This window comes from Cherax quadricarinatus, chromosome 10, assembly GCF_038502225.1.
Source record: "Cherax quadricarinatus isolate ZL_2023a chromosome 10, ASM3850222v1, whole genome shotgun sequence".
NCBI lineage: Eukaryota > Metazoa > Arthropoda > Malacostraca > Decapoda > Parastacidae > Cherax > Cherax quadricarinatus.
In genome coordinates this window covers 26,961,602-26,988,184 of record NC_091301.1, presented here as the reverse complement: position 1 = coordinate 26,988,184, position 26,583 = coordinate 26,961,602, and the positions used below count along the sequence as shown (strand labels likewise).

Below are 26,583 nucleotides of genomic sequence, written 5' to 3'. Positions count from 1 at the left end.
GGAAATAGTGTCTTTGATTATGGTTTTTTTATGTATTTTCTTCATTTAGTAAGAGAATGACTTGTGTATATGCTGGTGAATGAGTGTTGAAATTTTTCTGATGACAGTTAGAATCTAATTTCTTTCTTCTTCTTTCAACAAACAAGCCGTATCCCACCGAAGCAGGGTGGCCCAAAAAGAAAAACAAGTTTCTCTTTTTAACTTTAGTAATGTGCATAGGAGACGGGGTTACTGGCCCCTTGCTCCCAGCATTTTAGTCACCTCTACGACACGCATGGCTTACAGAGGAAGAATTCTCTTTCACTTCCCTATGGAGACATAGTCAGCAGGTTGGATAATATTATGGCAGGTAATGGGAACAAGCCCATTATCTGTCTTAGTGCTGGGGGTAATGACATTTGGAAGGGCAGGAGAGAGGAGCTGCTGGATAAGTACAGGTCAGCCATAGAAGTAGTTAGGTCTAAGGGAGGGATCCCAGTCATATGTAGCATCTTGCCTAGAAAGGGAGTGGGCAATGAATGGATGTCTAGGGCAATTGGAATAAATTGCTGGCTAGACATACTGCAAGGGACTTGCAATCCCATTCATTGATAACCTATTCTTTGGCAAACGTGATATGTATGCAAGGGATGGGGTTCATCTCTCTGGGGATGGAGTGGTTGCATTAGCCAATTCGGTTGAGAAGGTAACTGATGACTTGTCTAGGAATTTAAACTGATAGATTATAGAGGTATGGGTGTTTGGGGGAAACAATCAGGCTGCAGCATTACGGTTAAAAACAGCAATTACTGGGATACCTCAGGGTTATGTTTAAAAGACAATATTCAAAATAAAGTTGCTAGTAATGGCAAATCAATTGATCAACAAACAAAGAGAGATAGTAGAGGGCAACGAGTGACTAGCTCCCTTAAGGTTTACTATACAAATACACCTACCATCCGACTTACGACTGAGTTCGGTTCCGAGAAACCGGTCGTAAGTCGAACTTTACTACTGAATATCAACAAAACACTTTTGTAATGACTTTATTTTATTGTTTTATTTTGGTATTTCATGTTTTACTTTACTTTTTATGCTGTTAGTACTGTATTTTATACTGTAAGGTTTAGGATAAACACTGTGTACAACAAAAATAGTTGTTTATTTCCCAGAAATTTGGCATAAAAAACACGGTCGTAAGTCGAGTGGTCGTAAGTCGAGCAGGTCGTAAGTCAGATGGTAGGTGTAGTAAGAGTCTAAGAAATAAGATAGATGAGCTAAGATTACTTGCAAGTTTAGGTAATATAGATATTATTGGTATAACAGAGACCTGGTTCAACCTGAAAGATAGAGAAATGCCTTCTGAATGCAACATACAGGGTTATAAACTATTCCACACTGATAGGGTCAACAGGAAGGGTGGTGGAGTGGTGAAGTATGTCAGAGAAAATTTAAATTGTTGTCTTAGACATTATATAAGATTAGAAACATCAAACACAGAATCTGTTTGGCTACAGTTTCTCGAGGGACGTGACAAATTTTGGGTGTGATTTACAGGCCCCCAAACCTTGATAGGGAGTGCAGTAAGCTGTTATGGGACGAAATTCATAAGGCATCTAGACATGAAAATGTTGTGATAATGGGAGATTTTAACTTTAGACAAATTGATTGGAACAATATGACAGAAAATCTTGAGTCTAGTGACTTTCTTGATACGGTTCAGGATTGCTTTTTAGAACAGGTTGTGACAGAACCAACTAGAGGAAACAATCTGTTTGACTTGGTTCTTGCCAACAAAGATTCACTAATTAATAATCTTGAGGTTAATGATGAGCTTGGGAAAAGTGATCACAAATGACCTAGTTTCAATATATCATGGAATTACCCAGATAACTGCAATCAAATCTCTGTCCCAGATTTTCACTTGGCCGACTTCATGGGACTGAAAAATTACCTGGGTGGGCTAAATTGGGATGTCCTGACTATGGGTCAGGTAAGTGATCTCGGTTGCCAATATGACATTTTTCAGAGTATAGTTCTAGCTGCCCAGACAACTTTTGTTCCGAGTAGGGAAATCAGATCTAACAAAAATGATCCCAAATGGATGAACAATACATTAAAACATCTCACTGGTCAAAAGAGAGGCATATATAGGCATATCAAAAGAGGGGATGGGCAGTTAAGAAATCAATATACAGTGGACCCCCGCTTAACGATCACCTCCAAATGCGACCAATTATGTAAGTGTATTTATGTAAGTGCGTTTGTACGTGTATGTTTGGGGGTCTGAAATGGACTAATCTACTTCACAATATTCCTTATGGGAAAAAATTCGGTTAGTACTGGCACCTGAACATACTACAGGAATGAAAAAAGTTTGTTAACCGGGGGTCCACTGTATTCAATTAAAGAGAGAAATAAAGAACGGAATAAGAAAAGAAAAAAGGGATTATGAGGCTAGGGTTGCAAGAGATTCAAAGACTAACCCAAAAGGGTTCTTTCAGGTATACAGAAGTAAGATTAGGGACAAGATTGGCCCACTTAAGAGTAACTCTGGTTAGATCACTGACAGTGATAAGGATATGTGTGAAATTCTCAATACCTACTTCCTCTCAGTTTTCACCCAGGAAAATACTAGCGATATTCCTGAAATAATAGATTATGTAGAACAGGATGATAATAAACTATGTACGACTGCAGTAACTAGTGACATGGTCCTCAGACAAATAAGAGAAACTAAAACCTAACAAATCCCCAGGTCCTGATGAATTGTTTGCAAGGGTGTTAAAGGAATGTAAAGAGGAACTTAGCATACCTGGCATAGTGCCTGATAAGTGGAAAATGGCAAATGTAATACCTATTTACAAGGCAGGTGACAGGTCCGTGGCTTCGAACTCTAGACCAATAAGCCTTACCTCCAAAGTGGGAAAGTTTATGGAATCAATAACTGCCGAAGCAATTCGTAGCCATCTTGATAGGCACAGACTGATTAATGAATCTCAACACGGTTTTACAAAGGGGCGTTCCTGTCTTATGAATTTACTAACTTTTTTCACTAAGGTGTTTGAGGAGGTAGATCATGGCAATGAATATGATATTGTGTATATGGACCTCAGTAAGGCTTTCGATAGAGTTCCATATAAGAGGCTATTGAGGAAACTTAGGGCACACGTAATAGGAGGAGAAATTTTTTCCTGGGTAGAGGCATGGCTGACAAATAGGCAGCAGAGAGTTTGCATAAATGGGGAGAAATCAGAATGGGGGCACATCACAAGCGGTGTTCCTCAGGGGTCAATGTTGGGCCCGTTGTTGTTCACAATTTACATAAACGACATAGATGAGGGAATAAATAGCGACATAAGCAAATTTGCCGATGACATCAAAATAGGCCGTCCAATTTATTCTAATGAGGACACTAGAGCACTCCAGGATGATTTGAATAGACTGATGCAATGGTCGGAGAAGTGGCAGATGCAGTTTAATATTGACAAATGCAAAGTTCTAAATGTTGGACAGGTAAATAACCATGCCACATATAAACTAAATAATGCAGATCTTAATACGTACTAATGATTGCAAAAAGGATTTAGGAGTTCTGGTTAGCAGTACTCTAAAACCAAGACAACAGTGCATTAGTGTTCGCAATAAAGCTAACAGAATTCTTGGCTTCATATCTAGAAGTATAAATAATAGAAGTCCTTAGGTTGTTCTTCACCTCTATATATCCTTGGTTAGGCTTCATTTAGACTATGCTGCTCAGTTCTGGTCACTGTATTACAGAATGGATATAAATGCTCTGGAAAGCGTACAGAGGAGGATGACAAAGATGATCCCATGTATCAGAAATCTTCCCTATGAGGATAGACTAAGGGCCCTGAATCTGCACTCTCTTGAAAGGCGTAGAATTAGGGGGGATATGATCAAGATGTATAAATGGAAAACAGGAATAAATAAAGGGGATGTAAATAGTGTGCTGAAAATTTTCATCCAAGACAGGACTCGCAGCAATGGTTTCAAGTTGGAAAAATTCAGATTCAGGAAGGATATAGGAAAGCACTGGTTTGGTAATAGAGTTGTGGCTGAGTGGAACAAACTCCCGAGTACAGTTACTGAGGCTAAAACGTTGTGTAGTTTTAAAAATAGGTTAGATAAATACGTGAGTGGGTGTGAGTTGGACCTGACTAGCTTGTGCTGCTGGGTCTGGTGCCGTGCTCCTTCCTTGAGTGGAGGTGACCAGACTGGGTGGGTCATTGGGCTAATCTGAGGGGGGGGGGATGTACCTGCTCTGCATGGGTCAGTAGGCCTGTTGCAGTGTTCCTTCTTTTTTATGTTCTTAAGAACTAGTAAGAAAATAAAAGAAAACCCAGAGGAGTGTAGTGTGTACATATGCTTGCACATGCATGTGTAGTGTGACCTAAGTGTTAGAAGTAGCAAGAAATACCTAAAATCTTAAGAATCTAATTACTAAATGTAAAAAGAACAACTTTCATTTTTCTTTTTAGGTCACCCTGCCTTAGTGGGATATGGCTGGTGTTTCAAGGAAAAAAAAATATGTAAATTTCGTCATATTTTAAGGAAGTTCAGTTTTTGATGCCAATACTTTCCCTTGTAGCTTTACTTAAACACCATGACTTACATGTTGTTCATATGCCTTACAGTGAATTCCATAACATCCTAACATCCCACCATCTCCAAATTTCTTCAAATTGGGTATTCAAGGTTACCTGGTATCCTTTGTACTGAACTCACATCTAAAAATCTTAGCTCATTCTAAATCTACCGACAGTAGAATCAGTAGAATTAATTATGACTAAGTAGCAAGAAAAAACAGTATACATCTTTTTGTTTCCCTGATCCATAACAAACTGGGATGGTAACTTCTATATCAGACTAGTAGATTATCTAGCCTACTGGCATTGCTGGTCAGTGGCACAAAACTAATCTTCTTGAGACCCTAATGTGCATTTCTTACATTACTACATTCTTTTCATGCATCCTTGTCAACTTTCAGAAAAGAATGCCATTTGCATCACTTACAATATTGTGCACACTTACCTGAAGCTGTATAACCTCTAGAACAACATACTGGTTTCCATCCTGTCCCTCTACAGCCATAATCTCATCATCATCAACATCACCAGTATACATCTCAACCTGATGAAAAAAAAAAAGGGGACATTGATGCTTTGGAAGGACATGATCAAGTCTGGGAGTGCACAATGGGAGAGTAAAGAAGCCTATAATACTTAAATTGCAATTTAGAGTATAAAACTGTTAGCAATAAATGAGTCTGAAGATGAGTTACAAAATAGATCTGAAACCTAAAAAAAAAAAAAAAAAAAAAATATGCAGAGAGGCAGAATATACCAATGAAAAAAGTTTAAATAATAACTACAGAAAGTTCATTCAAGATTAAATAAAAAAAAGATAATGATTTTTTAATATCACCAACAAAAAGAAAAGGCTACAGTGATAAACTGAAACAAGTGTTCAAAAGATAATGTACTAGAAAGATTTCTTCACAAAACCTGTGCCTGCACATCTCAACAACAGTAATATCTCCTCGCTTTTAACCTTTTGAGGGTCCGTCCCATAGTTCTACAGCTTTGAAGCCAGGGTCAAAGCTGTAGTTCTATGCCATGAGCTCGGCTCACTCAGATAACTTGCGAGAGGTAAATCTGGGCCTAGATATGAAAGACTGCATCTATGTGTTAAGTTTTATTTTTTATTTTATTATCACACTGGCCGATTCCCACCAAGGCAGGGTGGCCCGAAAAAGAAAAACTTTCACCATCATTCACTCCATCACTGTCTTGCCAGAAGGGTGCTTTACACTACAGTTTTTAAACTGCAACATTAACACCCCTCCTTCAGAGTGCAGGCACCGTACTTCCCATCTCCAGGACTCAAGTCCGGCCTGCCGGTTTCCCTGAACCCCTTCATAAATGTTACTTTGCTCACACTCCAACAGCACGTCAAGTATTAAAAACCATTTGTCTCCATTCACTCCTATCAAACACGCTCATGCATACCTGCTGGAAGTCCAAGCCCCTCGCACACAAAACCTCCTTTACCCCCTCTCTCCAACCTTTCCTAGGCCGACCCCTACCCCGCCTTCCTTCCACTACAGACTGATACACTCTTGAAGTTATTCTGTTTCGCTCCATTCTCTCTACATGTCCGAACCACCTCAACAACCCTTCCTCAGCCCTCTGGACAACAGTTTTGGTAATCCCGCACCTCCTCCTAACTTCCAAACTACGAATTCTCTGCATTATATTCACACCACACATTGCCCTCAGACATGACATCTCCACTGCCTCCAGCCTTCTCCTCGCTGCAACATTCATCACCCATGCTTCACACCCATATAAGAGCGTTGGTAAAACTATACTCTCATACATTCCCCTCTTTGCCTCCAAGGACAAAGTTCTTTGTCTCCACAGACTCCTAAGTGCACCACTCACTCTTTTTCCCTCATCAATTCTATGATTCACCTCATCTTTCATAGACCCATCCGCTGACACGTCCACTCCCAAATATCTGAATACATTCACCTCCTCCATACTCTCTCCCTCCAATCTGATATTCAATCTTTCATCACCTAATCTTTTTGTTATCCTCATAACCTTACTCTTTCCTGTATTCACCTTTAATTTTCTTCTTTTGCACACCCTACCAAATTCATCCACCAATCTCTGCAACTTCTCTTCAGAATCTCCCAAGAGCACAGTGTCATCAGCAAAGAGCAGCTGTGACAACTCCCACTTTGTGTGTGATTCTTTATCTTTTAACTCCACGCCTCTTGTCAAGACCCTCGCATTTACTTCTCTTACAACCCCATCTATAAATATATTAAACAACCACGGTGACATCACACATCCTTGTCTAAGGCCTACTTTTACTGGGAAATAATTTCCCTCTTTCCTACATACTCTAACTTGAGCCTCACTATCCTCGTAAAAACTCTTCACTGCTTTCAGTAACCTACCTCCTACACCATACACTTGCAACATCTGCCACATTGCCCCCCTATCCACCCTGTCATACGCCTTTTCCAAATCCATAAATGCCACAAAGACCTCTTTAGCCTTATCTAAATACTGTTCACTTACATGTTTCACTGTAAACACCTGGTCCACACACCCCCTACCTTTCCTAAAGCCTCCTTGTTCATCTGCTATCCTATTCTCCGTCTTACTCTTAATTCTTTCAATAATAACTCTACCATACACTTTACCAGGTATACTCAGCAGACTTATCCCCCTATAGTTTTTGCACTCTCTTTTATCCCCTTTGCCTTTATACAAAGGAACTATGCACCATATAAAACAAATCCTGCAGCACAGTGCATAATGAGAAAAAAACTGTGACTGTGTTTTTGGATTAAACAGCGACTATGTGGTGTTTTACGGTTGTATTCGCGGTTTCTTGGCCTCATTTGATAGAATGGAAGATATATTACAGAAAGAGAGATGATTTTGATTGATTTTAGTACTAAAAATAGCTTGAAACTGAGCTCAAAGTAGCGGAAATGTTCGATTTTTGCCGATGTTCAAGAGTAAACAAATGACGTCATGCATCCAATACTGGTGGGTCTAATGTGCGTTCACAAATGTGCTGATATTAGTTATACAATTATTACAATACTGCATAGCAGTAAATCTTCTATTTTTTGGTGTGAATAAAAATCCAACATGTGAATATCAAAATGGAATTCATTTGTAAAGCCTGGAAATGTAACTAATAAACAGAAGAAATGTTATTTTAGTGCCAGGAATGCCTGCACTGTTTATTCTGGACCCTATTTTGAAATTGGAATATTTCAAACTTTGTGCAAAATTGGCCAAATTACCAAATTCTGATCACTTTATTGGGTAGTTAAAATAATTGATTGGGTGATTTCATGTGCTCAATCAATAAAATAGAAGTGATACTAGCAAAATAGCTAAGAATTTGGTCAACTGGAATAATGTAATTGGCCTAAAATGGGAGTCAAAGTGGGCAAAATTGCCGATGCGTCAATATCGCTGATGCAGCAAAATTCGCAAGAGCATAATTTTGTCAAATTTCGTATTTTTGTTTTATTACCTTCAGAAAAAATTCTCTACTATTTCATAAGAAAAACCAATTTTCTTTTCAAATTCTTGGACCCTGTGGACATGTTACAGATTGGGGGGGTCTGCACCCTGAAAGGGTTAAAGCCTAAATTGAACGTAAGTATTTGCAAGTGTCTGTAATAATTATCTGTCTGTGTAAGATTCATTTAATAGTTTAATCAAAAGTAGATGAAAATAGTACAATTCTGTAGGTTCATATATTATGGTACAATTTCACAATCTCAATACAGTAGGGCCCTGCTTTACGGCGTTTCACCTTAGGGCGTTCCACTAATACGGACATTTCAAATTAGTATGACCAAAATTTACTATATAACTCCCCCCATCTGACTTTTTCATACAGTCACTGCACCCCACCTGCTTTGTTTACATTCTCCGTGAGCTCCGCATCTCTCCATTATGTTTGGAAACTTTCCAAAATTTCAAGTGTTTTAACCCTTTGACTGTCGCAACCCCCAATCCTGAGGTGTCTCCTGGTGTCGCAAAATTTAAAAAAAAAAAAAAAAAAATTTCTTATGAAATGATAGAGAATCTTTTCCCGATTGTAATGACACCAAAAAAAACGAAATTTGATGGAAAACTGACAGAATTATGCTCTCGCGAAGTTAGCGACCTCGGCGCTGTTTACAAATCGGCGATTTCACCCACTTTGAGCCCTATTTTCGGCTAATTCCATTGTTCCAGTCACCCAAACTCATAGCTATTTCTTTAGAACTTCATTTTTTCTATCGATTGAGTACAAGAAACTGCCCATTTACTGATTTCAACTACCTAATAATGTGGTCAGAAATTTGCAATTTGGCCAATTTCACGAAAACTAAAAAATATGACAATTTCAAAATAAGGTCCAGAATGAACAATGCAGACATTCCTGGCTCTAAAATAACATTTTCTTTGCTCATCAGTCATGTCTCCACGCCCCTCTGATATTACTCTTGCTTTCTATTTTGAATTTTTATTCAAACAAAAAATATTAGACTTACTATTATGCAGACTACTTCAATGCTGTAATAACTGTATAAACAACATCAACCCATTCATGACTGCATATTAGAATGGCTAGTTGGACATTTATTGGATAATGGCATCATTTGTTTACTTTTGAACATTGGCAAAAATCAAACATTTCCCCTACTTTGAACTCCATTTCTAGGTTCTTTTATAGTAAAATCAATCAAAAACACCTCTATTTCTGTAATATGTTTTCCATTCTATCAAATGAGACCAAGAAAACGAGAATACAACCATAAATACTATACGAAAATAGACCACAAAGTCGGCATTTTAATTAAAAAAAAAAACGGTCGGAGTTTTTTTTTTCTCATTATGCACTGCGTGCTCCAGGATTTTTTTTATATGGTGCACACTGACCACACAGACCCATTCTCTCACATGTGGGCCTACCAGCTTTCTCCTGCTTGATTTGAAGCCGCTAGAATTTATGAGTATATATACGTCAAACACGGCACCTCGTAAAACGTATATATACGGCCGCGACAGTCAAAGGGTTAAAGTCGTTTCATATTTTATATACAGTGGACCCTCGGTTTTCATAATTAATCCATTCCAGAGAGTGACTAAACTCGAATGTGACGAAATCCGAATTAATTTTACCGAATCTGACTTAATCTGAATTAATTTTCCCCATAAGAAATACAGTGGACCCCTGGATTAAGACGTCATCAGATTAAGTAATAATCGGATTAGGTAACGTTTTTGCATCAAAATAATGGCTCAGTTAACGACACTGAACTCAGTTATTCATTGATCCTGAACGTGTCCGCACGCCATGAGCGGCCCGACACTCCATGTACAGCCAGTGTGCCACTGTTTAACAGACAGTGAAGATGATTCCAAGTGTACATGAGATACATTTTTTATTATTACATTTTTTTTAGTGCTTGTAACTGCTAAATAAGCCACCATGGGCCCAAAGAAAGCTTCTAGTGCCAGCCCTTTGGTAAAGGTGAGAAACACGATAGAATTCAAGAAAAAGTTTGTAGAAAGATACGAAAGTGGTGGTGGTAGAGGGTGGTAGTGATGGTGGTACACCAGCCAGGGTACTTCCCCACACACCAGCCAGGGTATTTCCACACATACCAGCTAGGGTACTTCCCCACACACCAACCAGGGTACTTCCCAATATACCAGCCAGGGTACTTCCCCACACACCAGCCAGGGTATTTCCACACATACCAGCCAGGGTACTTCTCCACACACCAACCAGGGTATTTCCCCATATACCAGCCAGGGTACTTCCCCACACACCAGCCAGCATACTTCCCCACATACCAGCCAGGGTACTTCCCCACATACCAGCCAGGGTACTTTCCCACACACCAGCCAGCATACTTCCCCACACACCAGCCAGGGTACTTCCCCACACACCAGTCAGGGTACTTCCCCACACACCAGCCAGGGTACTTCCCCACACACCAGCCAGGGGACTTCCCCACACACCAGCCAGGGGACTTCCCCACACACCAGCCAGGGGACTTCCCCACATACCAGCCAGGATACTTCCCCACACACCAGGCAGGGGACTTCCCCACATACCAGCCAGGGTACTTCTCCACACACCAGCCAGGGTACTTCCCCACACACCAGCCAGGGTACTTCCCCACACACCAGCCAGGGTACTTCTCCACATACCAGCCAGGGTACTTCCCCACACACATGACTTGCTTTGAGTGGGACTTGTGCACGAGTGAACAGAATTATCAAAACTTATTTCTTGGGAAGTACTGAAAACTGGATTGGGCAAATACAATTCTGTTTGTGGGATGGTTTGTGAAGGACCTGCCTAGCATGGGCCAACAGGCCTGCTGCAGTGTTCCTGCTTTCTTATATGCATACATTTATGGATGAACATCACCATGACACAGCTGTTGCAGGCCGTGCTGGCAACATCTACAATGACAATATTGTGTCCCATGTTAGGGAAATCTTAACCCTTTCGGGGTTTCGGCCGTACTAGTACGGCTTACGTGCCAGGGTTTTTGACGTACACATACGCATAAATTCTAGCACCCTCAAATCTAGCAAGAGAAAGCTGGTAGGCCTACATATGAAAGAATGGGTCTATGTGGTTGGTGTGCGCAGTATAAAAAAAATCCTGCAGCACACAGTGCATAATGAGAAAAAAAAACTTTGACTGTGTTTTTGGTTTAAAACAGCGACTTTGCACTGTATTTTCATATGGTATTTATGGTTGTATTTTAGTTTTCCTGGTCTTATTTTATAGAATGGAAGACATATTACAGAAATTGAGATGATTTTGATTGGTTTCATAATGAAAAGTACCTTGAAATTGAGCTCCAAGTAGCAGAAATGTTCAATTTTTGCCAAAGTTGAAACGTAAACAAATCATGCCACGCGTCCAATACACGTCAACTGGTGAATCTAATATTCTTTCACAAGTGCGCTGGTATTATTTATACCATTTCTACATTAATACAGTAGTCTGCATAACAATAAATCTTCTACTTTTTGTGAGACTAAAAATTCAAAGTGGAAAACAAAAGAAATGTAAGAGGGGCATGGGGATGTGACTAATGAACAGAGGAAATGTTATTTTAGTGCCAGGAATGTCTTTCTTGTTTATTCTGGACCCTATCTCGAAATTTGCATCTTTTGAAATTTGTGTGAAGTTGGCAAAAAATTGCTAAATTCTGACCACTTTATTGGATAGTTGAAATCGGTAAATGGGTGGTTTCTTGTACTCATTAGATAGAAAAAAACAGAGTTCTAGCGAAATAGCTATGATTTTTGTCGACTAGTACACTGGAATTGGCCGAAAATAGGGCTCAAAGTGGGCAAAATCGCCGATGCGTAAACATCGTCGAGACCGCTAACTTTGTGAGAGCATAATTCCGTAAGTTTTCCATCAAATCTCATACTTTTGGTGTCATTATGATCGGGAACAGAGCGGACAGAGCGAGCAGCAGACAGGTCCCGTACCCGGCGGTCCGAAAATAGGGGCGCGGTCGATAATAGGGACACAGTTTGTCCGTAAAAATGGTCCTATTTTCGAAACGTTCGATATGTGATACGTTCGATTTTTGAGGTTCCACTGTATTTACAAGTATTTGATTGTAACATGAAAAATAAAACATTAGATAAAAGCTTTACTACCACACAAACTGTAACAGATATTCTGTCGATGCTGCATTACGTGAGTGTTGGGCATGCCTGCTCAACAAAGAAGGCTTACTCCAATATGTGGTGTCACCATCACTTCCTCCTACACGTCCTCCCACAAGCAGAATGCAAGACAACTTTTTTTTTCCTGCACATATTCAATTGTGACACTTTAAATTCTGAGATTCAGAAGAGATGGCAAGGCAGTGACCAAATGAGCGAGTGAAAATATTTTCTACTTTGTCAGATCACCCTACCTAGGTGGGAGATGGCTGGAGTGTTAAAAAAAATTAATATAAACACACATTCAAATAATTATGTGAAATCTAGACTTTAATATTATTTTTGGCCAATATTATACTAATATGTACTTCATATTCATGAGGGAGGCGGTAAAGGAGGTTTTGTGGGCGAGGGGCTAGGACTTCCAGCAAGAGTGCTTGAGTGTGTTTGATAGGAGTGAATGAAGACAAATGGTTTTTGGGACCTGACAAGCTGTTGGAGTGTGAGCAGGGTAACATTTTGTGCAGGGATTCAGGAACACCGGTTTGCTGAACATGAGTCCTGGAAATGGGAAGTACAATGCCTGCATTTTAAAGGAGGGGTTTAGGATATTGGCAGTTTGGAAGGATGTCTAAGCTGCCGTACCTGAGAGCCTCTGAAAAGACAGTGATTATGTATGAGTGATGGTGGAAGTGTTGAATGGTGATGCAAGTTTTTCTTTCTTTCTATATGGGTTTTTCTTACTTTTTGGATCACCCTGCCTCAGTAGAAAATAACCGACATGTTAAAAAAAATACACTAAATCACAATAATGAATTACACATAAGCTTACAGAAAGTCCAGCCTTGAAAAATATTGTCAACACATCAGTTTCACATGATATTATGTTACATTTCTCTGATAAAAGTGCACTACAGAATTTTTTTTTTTCTTTTTTTTTTTTTTTAACAAGTCGGCCGTCTCCCACCGAGGCAGGGTGACCCAAAAAGTAAGAAAATCCCCAAAAAGAAAATACTTTCATCATCATTCAACACTTTCACCTCACTCACATATGATCACTGTTTTTGCAGAAGTGCTCAGAATACAACAGTTTAGAAGCATATACAGTGGTCCCTCGATAATCGTAAGACTCGATAGTCGTAATTTTTGAAAATCGTAGCGTTATTTTCGTCAAAACATTGACTCACGAATCGTCATTTGACTCGCAAATAGTCATTCGTCTAGGACACGTACACACAGCCCTGAGCCGCCTCACACTCCATTCCCAGCCAGTGTGCCATTGTTTATCAGTGAGGATGATCCCACAAGTTTATATGATACATTTCATAATATTCCATTCGTTTTAGTGCTTGCAACTGCTAAATAAGTCACCATGGCTCCAGAGAAAGCTTCTAGTGCCAGCCCTTTGGTAAAGAATGTGAAAAACACATATAATTTAAGAAAAAGTTTTTAGAAAAATACGAAGGTGGTGGTAGTGGAGTGGTAGCAGTTGTGATAGTGGTAGAGAATAGTAGTGATGGTGGTAGAGGGTGGTAGTGATGGTGGTAGAGGGTGCTAGCAGTTGTGATATGGTAGAGGGTGGTAGCAATGGTGGTAGAGGGTGCTAGCAGTTGTGATAGTGGTAGAAGGTGGTAGTGATGGTGGTAGAGGGTGGTAGTGATGGTGGTAGAGGGTAGTAGTGATGGTGGTAGAGGGTAGTAGTGATGGTGGTAGAGGGTGGTAGTGATGGTGGTAGAGGGTGCCTTCTTCAGTGATTCAGCAATTCTACCAACTCCTCCAATGTTGTTGGAGTTATATAGGGCTACAGAAAACATCGCCGCCTCAGCTGCTGCATCACGACCGTTATGGACGGCTTACTCTCAGTGGCCCTTATAAACCCAACAACAACACAACACCTGTGACATACATAATGACTTATTTTACTCATTCTAGAGTACACCTACCATCCGACTTAAAACCGAGTTCGGTTCCGAGAAACCAGTCGTAAGTCGAAATGGTCGTAAGTCGAACTTTACTACTGAATATCAACAAAACATTTTTGTAATGACTTTATTTTATTGTTTTATTTTGGTATTTCATGTTTTACTTTACTTTTTATGTTGTTAGTACTGTATTTTATACTGTAAGGTTTAGGATAAACACTGTGTACAACACAAACAGTTGTTTATTTCCCAGAAATTTGGCATAAAAAACACGGTCGTAAGTCGAGTGGTCGTAAGTCGAGCAGGTCGTAAGTGGGATGGTAGGTGTATATTCTATGTTTCTATGTTATTAATATTGTTTATTATGTCATATTAGTTGAATTGTGATAGATAAATAAGCCGTAGAGTTGATATTAGTGTCATATTCTCCAACAATAAACTCGCCTCCCCTCCCTCTACCATACACCAACAGGTCTTCAATAAAAGGTAAGTGTGATGTTAAATGCTCATTTATACATTTTATTAATGCTTTACATTAATTTGGCATTCTTTTCTGCATGTAAATCTAAATTTAACCCTTAAACGGTCCAAACGTATATATACGTTCTCTCGCGTAGTGCCCCAAACGTATATATACGTTTTATTTGTCATTCATTCAACATTGGCACGATAGGCCTGAGTCGCCTAGACATAAGAGAATTGGTGTGCACACTCAGTGTGCACCATATGAAAAAAATTGGGGACACCTGGGTACCACATGCTCTTTTTCTATAAAAAAAAAAAAAAAAAAAAAGATTTTTTTCTCAAAATATTCGGGGCGCTGCGCAGGTGAACATATACATCTACCATCCGACTAACAACCTGCTTGGCATACGACCACTAAACTTACGACCGTGTTTTTTATGCCAAATTTCTGGGAAATAAACAACTATTTGTGTTGTACACAGTGTCTATCTAAACCTTACAGTATAAAATACAGTACTAACAGCATAAAAAGTAAAGTAAAACATGAAATACCAAAATAAAACAATAAAATAGTCATTACAAAAATGTGATGTTGATATTCAGTAGTAAAGTTCGACTTAGGTCCATTTCGACTTACGACCGGTTTCTCAGAACCAAACTCGGTCGTAAGTCGGATGGTAGGTGTACATACGTTTGGACTGTTTAAGGGTTGAGCTAGGTAAGTGACTCCTGAAGTGACCTAGAGTCCTTATGGAGGGGATTTCCCCTTCCAAACAATAACCTCTCTTCCCTCTCTCCTCCTCCCCGTCATCAACAACAGCCTTCAATAAAGGTACTGTCATGTTGAATGTTCATTCTTATGTGTATGTAAATCTATCTTTAAGGTAAAAAAAAATTGTTGTTGATACTTCTGGGTGTCTGGAATGAATTACTTGGATTTACATTACAGTGGAACCTCAAAAATCGAACCTATCACATATCGAACTTTTTGAAAATAAGACCATTTTTTCGGACAAACTGTGTTCCTATTATCGAACGCGCCCCTATTTTCAGACCACCGGGTACGGGACCTGTCCACTGGCCTGCTCTGTCCGCGTCCCCGCGCAGGCGCTGTGAGCAGTCTAGCTTTGTTTATGCTTGAGTGAACACTAACCTGCGATTTCATTCACACATTTTACGATTATTTAATTGTGTTTAGTGCTTGTGGGGCTGTGAAATAAGCTGCCATGGGCCCAAAGAAACTTGCTAGCAGTACCCCTGTGGTAAAGAAAGTGAGAAACACCATAGATATGAAGAAGGAAATAATACAGAAGTATGAGATTGGAGTGAGACTTGTTGAGCTTGCCAGGATGTACAGAGGACTGTGGACAGTTATTTTGTGAGACAGAAACAGACGACTGTGGACAGTTATTTCGTGAGACAGAAACAGACGACTGTAGAGTCATTTTGTGAGACAGAAACAGAATGTGGAGTTATTTTGTGAGACAAACAGTCGATTGTGGACAGTTATTTTGTGAGACAAACAGAGGACTGTGGACAGTTATTTTGTGAGACAGAAACAGAGGACTGTAGACAGTTATTTTGTGAGACTGGGGTCCAATGACTCTCAAGCTGGTCCGAGTGGCACTAAAATACAGAGAAGGGAAGCAACCCCAGAGAGGGCTTTGATACCGGAAGTCCTCATGGAGGGGGATTCTCCTTCCAAACACTAACCCCAACTCCCTCTCTCCTCCTCCCTATCTTCCAGATGCCATCACCAATCTTCAATAAAGGTAAGTAAAAATGTTATTTTATATTGCTATACATAATTAAAGACTATAGCATTTGTTGTGTGTATGTAAAACTGTAATTAATCTCTAGAAAATGTATTTTTTTTTTGTGAATATTTTTGGGTTTCTGGAACGGATTAATTGTATTTCCATTATTTCTTATGGGAAATATTGCTTCGAATTTCAGACTTTTCGAATTTGGAACTAGCTCCTGGAGCGGATTAAGTTCGAAATTTGAGGTTCCACTGTATTTCTTATGGGGAAAATTGATTTGAAAGTCATCAATTTCGATAATACAGTGGACCCCTGGTTAACGATATTTTTTCATTCCAGAAGTATGTTCAGGTGCCAGTACTGACTGAATTTGTTCCTATAAGGAATATTGTGAAGTAGATTAGTCCATTTCAGACCCCCAAACACACACGTACAAATGCACTTACATAATTGGTCGCATTGCGAGGTGATCGTTAAGCGGGGGTCCACTGTAGTCACACTTCCAGGAATGAATTAATTACGAAAAACAAGGGACCACTGTACGTATAAAGATACACAACATATCCCTCCAAACTGCCAATATCCCAAAACCCCTCCTTTAAAGTGCAGGCAATGTACTTGCCATTTCCAGGACTCAAGTCCAGCTATATAAAAATAACTGGTTTCCCTGAATCCCTTCACTAAATATTACCCTGCTCGCACTCCAACAGCTCGTCAGGTCCCAAATACCATTCGTCTACATTCAGTCCTATCTAACACGCTCACGCACACTTGCTGGAAGTCCAAGCCCTTTGCCCACAAAACCTCCTTTACCCCTTCCCTCCAACCATTTAAGTACTTTATCAGATATAGTAAAAATATCTATTTATTCAAGAATCTGGTTATTGATGAGTTTCATTTCATTCACAGAGAGGTTCATTCAAACAATATACAGTAGTCCCCCCAAATTCGTGGGGATTATGTTCCAAGACCATCCGCGAACTTGGAAAAACCGCGAATTCTGGACGTGGTAAAAAAAAATGCCTATTTTTATAGTTGAAACCCTAAATGTGCCCCCAAAACATTTTAATTTAATTTCAAACTCAGCTTCATCACCCTTAAAAAAAAAAATGTAAAGATAAACCCACATACAGTACTGTACTGCTGTCTCCTGCAGTGCTAGAATGTAAAATACCGATGTTACCCCTATGTTCTGTAATTAATGTAACCCCATTTTCTTTGGTATACGTACGGTAAATATACAGCAATAATTTAATTTTGTGTTCTCTCTACAGCACTAAAAAATTTATAGGGTACAGTGGACCCTCAACCAACAGCGGTATCGACTAATGCCAAAATCTACTAATGGCGCTCTTTGGCGTCAAAATATTGGCTCTACCAATGGCGAAAAACTCGTCTAAAGGCTTTCGTCCCAAACGTGTCCATGTGGCCTGAGCGGGCCCAGCCGCTCCAAGACTCCCCGTACAGCCAGTGTGGCACTGTTTACAAGCCACTGTGGTCAATCCCACGTGTACCTGCAATATATTTTGTATTTTTCCATTGTTTTTAGTGCTTTTAACAGCTAAATAAGCCACCATGGGCCCCAAGAAAGCTTCTAGTGCCAACCCTGTGGTAAAAAGGGTGATAATTACAATGGAATTGAAGAAAGATAATTGAAAAATATGAAAGTGGAGTGCATATGTCCGAGTTGGAAAGGCTATATAACAAACCCCATTCAACCATCACTACTATCTTGGTGAGCAGAAAGGCAATAAAGGAAGCTGTTGTTGCAAAAGGTGCAAGTATGTTTTCAAAATGGAAATCACAAATAATTGAAGAGGTGGAGAAACTGATGTTGGAGTGGATAAACGAAAAACAATTATCAAGAGATAGTGTGTCTCAGTCAATAATATGTGAAAAGGCAAGGCAGTTGCATGATGATCTCATTAAGAAAATGCCTCCAAATAGTGCTGCTGCTGATTAATTTAAGGCCAGCAAAGGCTGGTTTGAGAGATTTAAGAATCGTAGTGGCATACACAATGTGATAAGGTATGGTGAGGCTGCCAGTTCAGACAAAAAAAATGGCTGAAAAATATGTGCAGGACTTTAAGGAATATATAGACACTTAAAACCCCAACAAGTGTTTGTGACAAAACAGGCCTGTTTTGGAAGAAAATGCCAAACAGGACCTACATTACTCAGGAGGAAAAGGCACACCCAGGAGGAAAAGGCACACCCAGGAGGAAAAGGCACTCCCAGGACACAAGCCTATGAAAGACAGGCTAACGTTAATGTTGTGTAGTAATGCTAGAGGGGATTGCAAAGTGAAGCCTTTACTGGTCTATCACTCTGAAACTCCCAGTGTGTTCAAGAAAAACAATATCAAGGGTAATTTGTGTGTGATGTGGAGAGCAAACAGTAAGGCATGGGTCACTAGGGAAATTTTCCTGGACTGGTTTTAAGGTGTGTTTGGCCCCACTGTGAAAAATTATCTCCTGGAAAAGAAATTGTCACTCAAGTGCCTCCTGGTAATGGACAATGCTCCTGCTCATTCTCATGGCTTGCAAGAGCAAATTGCAGGGAGGTATAGCTTCATCAAAGTGAAGTTTTTGCCCCCTAATACCACTCCTCTCATCCAGCCCATGGACCAGCAGGTCATTTCAAATTTCAAAAAACTGTACACCAAAGCAGTGTTTCAAAAGTGCTTTAAAGTGACCTCAGACACTGAATTGACCCTAAGAGAGTTCTGGAAAGATCATTTCAGTATCCTCAGTTGCACAAACCTTACAGGTAAGGCTTGGGAGGGAGTGACTTACAGGACTTTGAACTCTGCTTTAGAGAAAATTGTGGCCAGAATGTGTACAAGAGAGGGATTCTGAAGGGTTTGGGGCTGACCCTGAGGAGCCTGTGCCAGTTGTGGAATTTACTGTGTCTTTGGGTAAGTCGATGGGGTTGGAGGTTAGTGGCAAGGATGTGGAAGAGTTGGTGGAGGATGACGATGAAGAACTAACCACTACAGAGCTGCAAGAGCTTCAAGTACAACAGGAACAGATCACAGCTCAGAAATGTGCTTCAGAGCAGGAAGAAGAGAGACGGAGGAAGTTGTCTTCGTCAAGGATTAAGAAAATGTGTAAAATGTTTACAAAGGTGCAAGCATTTATGGATGAATTTTTTCCTGTCACAGCTGTTGCAAGCCGTATTGGCAACATGTACAATGATACTCTTGTGTCCCATTTTAGGGAAATCCTAAGGGCACATGAGAAACAGAGCTCTCTGGACAGATATTTTGTGTGACGGGTCCAGTGACTCAAGCTGGTCCTAGCGGCATTAAAAAACAAAGAAGGGAGGTAACCCCAGCAAAGGACTTGGTACCTTTAGTCTTTATGGAAGGGGATTCCCCTTCCAAACAATAGAGCACCTGAATTTCCCCTGCTGCTGGCACATCACTCATCAACAACTCCATAATAAAGGTAAGTGGAAATAAATTATTGTTTATTTTGAATGTACCATTTGTTTCTGTGTAGGGAAATGTATATTTCATGTAAAAAAATTATTTTGTTTAATACTTTTGGGGGTCTGGAATGGATTAATCCTATTTCCATTATTTCTTATGGAGAAAATTAATTCGACTAGCGTCTAATTCGGATTAAACGGATTAAAGCCGTTGATTGAGGGTCCACTGTATTGTATTTTATATGGAAATTTTTCTGAATTTACATTAATACATGCACAGTGGTCCCTCAATAATCATACGGACTGAAAGTCGTCCATTTCGGAAATAGTCCCGTTATTTCGTCTAAACATTGGCTCGCAAATGGTCCGTTAACTCGCTAATCGTCCTTCGTCCAGGACGCGTACTCACGCTCTGAGCCACCTGGGCCTGCCTTCCCAGCCAGTGTGCCATTGTTTACTAGTGAGCGACGATCCCCTCACATGCTCCTACAAAATATTTCATGATATTCCAATGATTTTAGTGCTTGCAAGTGCTAAATAAGCTACCATGGCTCCAAAGAAAGCTTCTAGTGCCAGCCCTTTGGTAAAGAAGAATGTGAGAAACACACATAATTTATGAAAATGTTCGTAGAAAAATACAAAGGTGGTGGTGGTGGTAGAGTGGAAGCAGTTGTGATAGTGGTTGATGGTGGTAGAAGGTAGTAATGATGGTGGTAACAGTTGTAGTGGTAGAAGGTCATAGTGATAGTGGTAGAGGGTTCCTTCTTTAGTGATTCAGTGATTCTACCAACTCCTCCAATGTTGTTGGAGTTACATAGGGCTACAGAAAACACCACTGCCTCAGCTGCTGCCTCACCACCAATATGGATGGCTTACTCTCAGTGGCCCTTATATACCCAACAACAACACAACACAACACCTCTCGTGACATATGTAATGACTTATTTTATTCATTCTAGAGTATATTCCATGTTTCTATGTTATTAATATTGTTTATTGTGTCATATTAGTTGAATTGTGATAGATAAATAAGCCGTAGAGTTGATATTAGTGTCATATTTTCCAACAATAAACTTGCCATCCCTCCCTCACACAAACAAGTCTCCAATAAGAACATAAGAAAAGAGGAACACTGCAGTAGGCCTGCTGGCCCATACTAGGCCGGTCCTTCACAAATCCATCCCACTAACAGAACAAATGCTACCCAAGCAACAAGCTCAGGAGCACGTCTGACTCAAATCCAACCTCTCTCACTCGTGTATTTATCCAACCTAAATTTGAAACTACCCAAGCCATAGCTTTTAGAACATAAGAAAGGAGGAACACTGCAATAAGCCTGTTGGCCCATACTAGGCCGGTCCTTCACAAATCCAACCCACTAACAGAATAAATGCTACCCAAGCAATAAGCTCAGGTGCAAGTCCAACTCAAATCCAACCCCTCTCACTCATGTATTTATCCAACCTAAATTTGAAACTACCCAATGTTTTAGCTTCAATCACCCTACTAGGCAGACCGTTCCACTCATCAACTACCCATATTACCAATGTTCATTTATACATTTTATTAGTTCTTTACATTTATTTGGCATTTTTTCTGCATGTAAATCTATATTTATGCTAGGGAAGTGACCCCTGAAGTGACCTCGAGTCCTTATGGAGGGGGGATTTATCTTCCAAACAATAACCTCTCTTCCCTTTCTCCTCCTCCCTGTCTTCCATTCATCAACAACAGCCTTCAATAAAGGTAACTGTCATGTTGAATGTTCATTCTTTTGTGCATGTAAATCTATCTTTTAGGTAAAAAAAAAAAATTGTTGTTGATACTTCTGGTTGTCTGGAACGAATTAATTGGATTTACATTATTTCTTATGGGAAAAATTGATTCGAAAATCGTCTATTTCGATAATAGTCCCACTTCCAGGAACGGATTAAGGACGATAATTGAGGGACCACTGTACATGTATTTATGTTACAAAATTATCAATTATATTTTTCTTAATATTTAGCATTAAAATGCATTAAAAAGTTACATATTGCCACGGAAAGAAAAAAATTCCACAAATTTGCAGGGACTTCCGCGAACAATTATTAGTTAGGTTCTAAGGAAAAATCTGCGAATTACTGAAGCCACGAATTCACGGGGGTCCACTGTATACAGTAAGACCCCCATATCTGCGAGGGATACGTTCCAAGGACCTGCTATGGATACCTAAATACCTAAACCGTGGATACCAAATCAGTGGATACTGGGGTTCTACTGTACCTTGTAAGAGACATCACTTTGGTTAGAAAGGCAATATTACAGGACTGATAACTATTAAGACGCACACAAGAAAGAAAAAGTGTATATAAGGAATGTATGCAAATGTTTGCAAGATTTATCTATCATCTTTTGTGCTCACAAGACAGAAAAGATCAGTAATCTTGCAAGAGTGGAAAAAAAATTAACAAATTTCCATTTCACATTCATCAGCCAGGACAGCAGTTACCTCCCTGGACAATTGATCTACCTACCTACTACCTTTACCAATTACAGTAGGACAATGGGAATATATATTTATTCTCCATCTCTTGGATTGTAATGTAAGTAGTTTTAAATGTAACAATGCTAAATGAATTGAATGTGTTTCTAATGTGTACAGGAAATAAATCCATAAATTGCAGAAATATAACAAAAATGCTGACCCTTTGAGCTTGGTACGAGGGAGGCTCTGTAATGAGGAAAATTATTTTCAAGCTCAGACCTGGTAAAAACATCCCTAAGCCTCTATCTCCAACAACAACACCAACAATAAAAAAAAACATCTTTCAGAGTGAATGTTATTTTTGCAGTGATACATCATATTGGTGTAATATATGTGATGTGGCACTGTGCATCCATTCATGTTTCATGGACTATAACACCCTAAAACACTCGTAATATGATAGACAATTGTAATAGTGTATGTACTTATCTAACTGCAATTGAAAAAACTATGAAATGATATAAATATTTTTATGCCATGAGAGGTCTGATAACTCTGCAACAACAGCAACTTCAATTCACTTTAATGTCATTATATTTTACTAATCTTTTAGTACACTCAATCTTTTCAGTTTTACTAATCTTTCAGTACAGTAATTCTACTCACTTTGTGTCCTATAATCCTATAAGATTTTTAAAATAAACAAAACTGTCTAAGGCAGGACACCTATAATCCTATAAGATTTAAAAAAAAAAAAAACTAAGGCAGGGCAGTCTCAGTTTTTCTTATGCAGTTTAAGGAATACTGTGGGAGGTATTTAAAAAAAAAATTTATCTGTCCTTTGTGGATGTTATCAAAATAAATACTTCCTCTGCTCAGACACAATGGGGAAAAAAATTACAATTACCTACTAAAGATTACAATTACTTAGCTTTAATGCAATAAAATTACGAACTTTGTTTTATATGTTCTTTCACTGCATACTATTAAAAGTTAAGAGAAAAATACCACAGAAAGTGTAAGAGATGAATTGGTAAGCATTTACACTAATACTTATTGCTTTTATCTTCAATCCACAATTAATCACAATTTTTAATTACTGTATTCATTAATTTTTTTTGCGTTAAGAGGAAATAAATACAAGAAATGCTTAGCTATGATATAACTCAAAGTTACAAAAAAAAAAAAGAGAAAAAAAAAAAAGAATTATATACTGTAGTTACAAGCAGTTTTCAGTAGTTTAACCCTTTTAGGGTCAGTGCCGTACTTGTACAGCACGAGAGCTAGGGTTGGTGCCACACTTGTATGCGTAAATTCTAGTGCCTTCAAATTGAGTGGAAGAAAGCTGGTAGGCCTACATATGAAAGAAAGGGTCTGCATGGTCAGTATGCGCAGTATAAAAAAAAAATCCCACAGCACGCAGTGCATGAGGAAAAAACTCCAACCATGTTTTTGGTTTAAAACATCGACTTTGCAATGTATTTTTGTATGGCACAGGTCTCCCTCAACATTCGCGAGGGTTAGGGGATAAAGAGCCTCGCGAATGTTGAAAAACCGTGAATGTTTGGTGCCCCAATATATTGTAGGGAAATATAATACAATACTGCTTCTTTAACTTGTTGAACCATGAACAATCATAAAATACATGAAAACGTCATAAATTGTACTAAATATATACATGTTATGCTTTAATAACATGTATGTTATTAACCCTTTCAGGGTCCAAGGCCAAAATCTGAAGTCACGCACCAGTGTCCAAGAAATTTTGAAAAAAAAAAAAAAAAATTATTTTTTCTTACAGAATTAAAGAGCATATTTTTGTGAAGGTAATAAAACAAAAAATATTAGAATCTGATCATTACTTACCGAGATACAGTGCCAAGAAGTTTATAGAAAATGATGTGGTGGCGGCAACATCGACGAATTCCACATACGCGTATTATATTATTTTGTTGTTTTAGTTGTTTTTTCTTTTCTTTTCCAATTTTTTTCTATTCCTACTAACATTTGGGGCCTGAGAGACCAATACTGTATATAATTGATATATATATACTCACTGTATTGAACACAATAACCGCACTAAAGTTATTATCATATTATTGTTTACCACTGTTGTTTATTACAATAAACGTGCACAAATATTGTATAATACTAATGTTCTATCATATATTTACATATTTACAATCACTGGACATGGTTTTAGAACTGCTGGAGCTTGTGGAACTCCTTGAAACAAGGCACCATGCACAGAGGCACCTTACATTCCTCACACATAAACCGAGTGTCTTTGCGTCTTTGTTGCCGTCGTTTTGTTTGTGCACAGACAATGCATCTCTTCTGAGCAAATTTCTTTTGAGTTGAAGAAAGCTGTATTATGAAATGATCACCTCTCCTCAAACGCTTGGGTATATTGTGATGAATTCGAGGACCATGTTGTATTGCAGGTGTTGTTACCTGGTACTTCATTATGAGTTGTCTGACAACAGACAAACAAAATTCATCATACGGTGGTCTGTTACCAGTCTTTATTTGGTACATATTATATGCATTCAGCATTGAAATGTCCATGAGATGGAAGAAAAGTTTCATGTACCACTTGTAACTCTTACGAACACAGTCAACAAAACCAATCTGCATGTCACACTTGTCAACCAAGCGCATGTTTTGTGTATAATCAATCACTGACACTGGTTTTCGAATACGTTCATTAGTCACTCGATCAACTTTGCCACTGTCTTGCATTTCATTACGGTGAATGGTTGTCAACAATGTGACATCTCGTTTCTCATGCCACCGTAATGCCATGATGTCATTGGCAGTAAACACCTGCACGTCATCACCACGAACACCTGCGTTGAGCCTGGGCATATGTTTACGATTAGAACGCACTGTGCCACACACATCTGTCTTGTTCACTCGCATGAAATCACTGAGTAATGGGCTTGTGTACCAGTTATCGGTATATAATGTATGGCCCTTACCAAGATAAGGTGCCATCATGTTTCTCACTACGTCACCTGAGATACCCAATAACATCTTGGTATCTTTCAATGTTTTACTACCCGTGTATACAACAATATCCAACACCAGGCCACTGTCACAATCACAGAGTACAAACAATTTTATACCGAAGCGGTTCCTCTTGCTCGGTATATACTGCTTGAATGACAGTCTCCCTTTGAACAAAATCAAAGACTCATCAATTACAAGATTCTTGAATGGATAAAAGTATATCTTGAACTTTTGTTTGAGATACATGAAAACATTTCTAATCTTGTATAACCTGTCACTTCTGTCAGGCCTGGTTTTGTCAGAGAAGTGCAACATACGTAACAGTAAGATAAACCTGTTCACTGGCATTATTTCACTGAAGGATGGGGTACAAATTAGCCGATCTGTGGACCAGTATGCTTTTATATTATGCTTATAGACGTGAGGCATAAGCATTATTGTTGCAAAAAGCAAATACATTTCTGCAACAGTCGTCTCTTTCCACCTGTGTAGTCTTGACTGTGGTGATAAGATCGTATTTGCCATGGTGTACTGAAAATACTTATTACTTTCCCTGACAATAATTTCCATCAATGGCTGGTCAAAGAATAATTCAAAGAATTCCAGTTCATTGGCCGTGGTTCCAAGGGGACAGGTAGGTAGAATTCCACTTTGAGAGTCATCAAAGTGGTGAGGGCTGGGAACAAAATTGGGATTTTGCTGCCAATCCCAGATACGGTTTGCTGGTGGATACTGGACATCATAGGCTGGTTGTACGGGTGGTTGCGGCGGGCTGGTGGGTGACGCTCCACTTTGTCCTTGAACTGACGAGTCAGCAGCGTGGGTCCCCGCGTGGCACAGTGAGTCACGCATGGCGGTGCCACTACCACCACCAGCACCACTAACACCATCCACTGATGCCTGTGGCCCATCCATGCCAAGTGTAGCCACATCATCCTCACTATCACTACCTAAAACGGGTGTAGGGCCACGGGATGTACTCCGGGATGTACTCCGGGATGTACTCCGGGATGTACTCCGGGATGCACTCCGTCCCCTGGGGACAGCATAGGGTACACTACCCGAGCGCATGCGGCGGCGAACATACCGACGCTTCACTGGTGAATATGTTTCCTCACTATCACTACTCGAATGATCGTCGAGCGCAATAAAATCACAATCCACGTCAGAATCATCGTCATTACTGAAGTCAGAGGCCTGGCCACGGGAAAATATTAGTTTTCTCTTACATTTAGGAACACCCGACCGTGAGTCACGAGTGCCCACACCAGAGGTAGAAG

The 26,583-nt window shown here is 39.4% G+C and overlaps 1 protein-coding gene across 6 annotated transcripts in view; it reads right to left on the bottom strand.

The window, feature by feature from the left end:
* The window catches only part of LOC128688003 (transcriptional repressor CTCF), a 250,016-nt gene that overhangs the window by 59,542 nt on the left and 163,891 nt on the right, over positions 1 to 26,583 (bottom strand). For all 6 annotated transcript variants that reach the window (XM_070083728.1, XM_070083727.1, XM_070083729.1 and 3 more), the window contains exon 13: positions 5,035 to 5,133. In XM_070083728.1, coding sequence (XP_069939829.1) covers positions 5,035 to 5,133 — 99 coding nt within the window. The remainder of the gene's footprint in view (positions 1 to 5,034; positions 5,134 to 26,583) is intronic.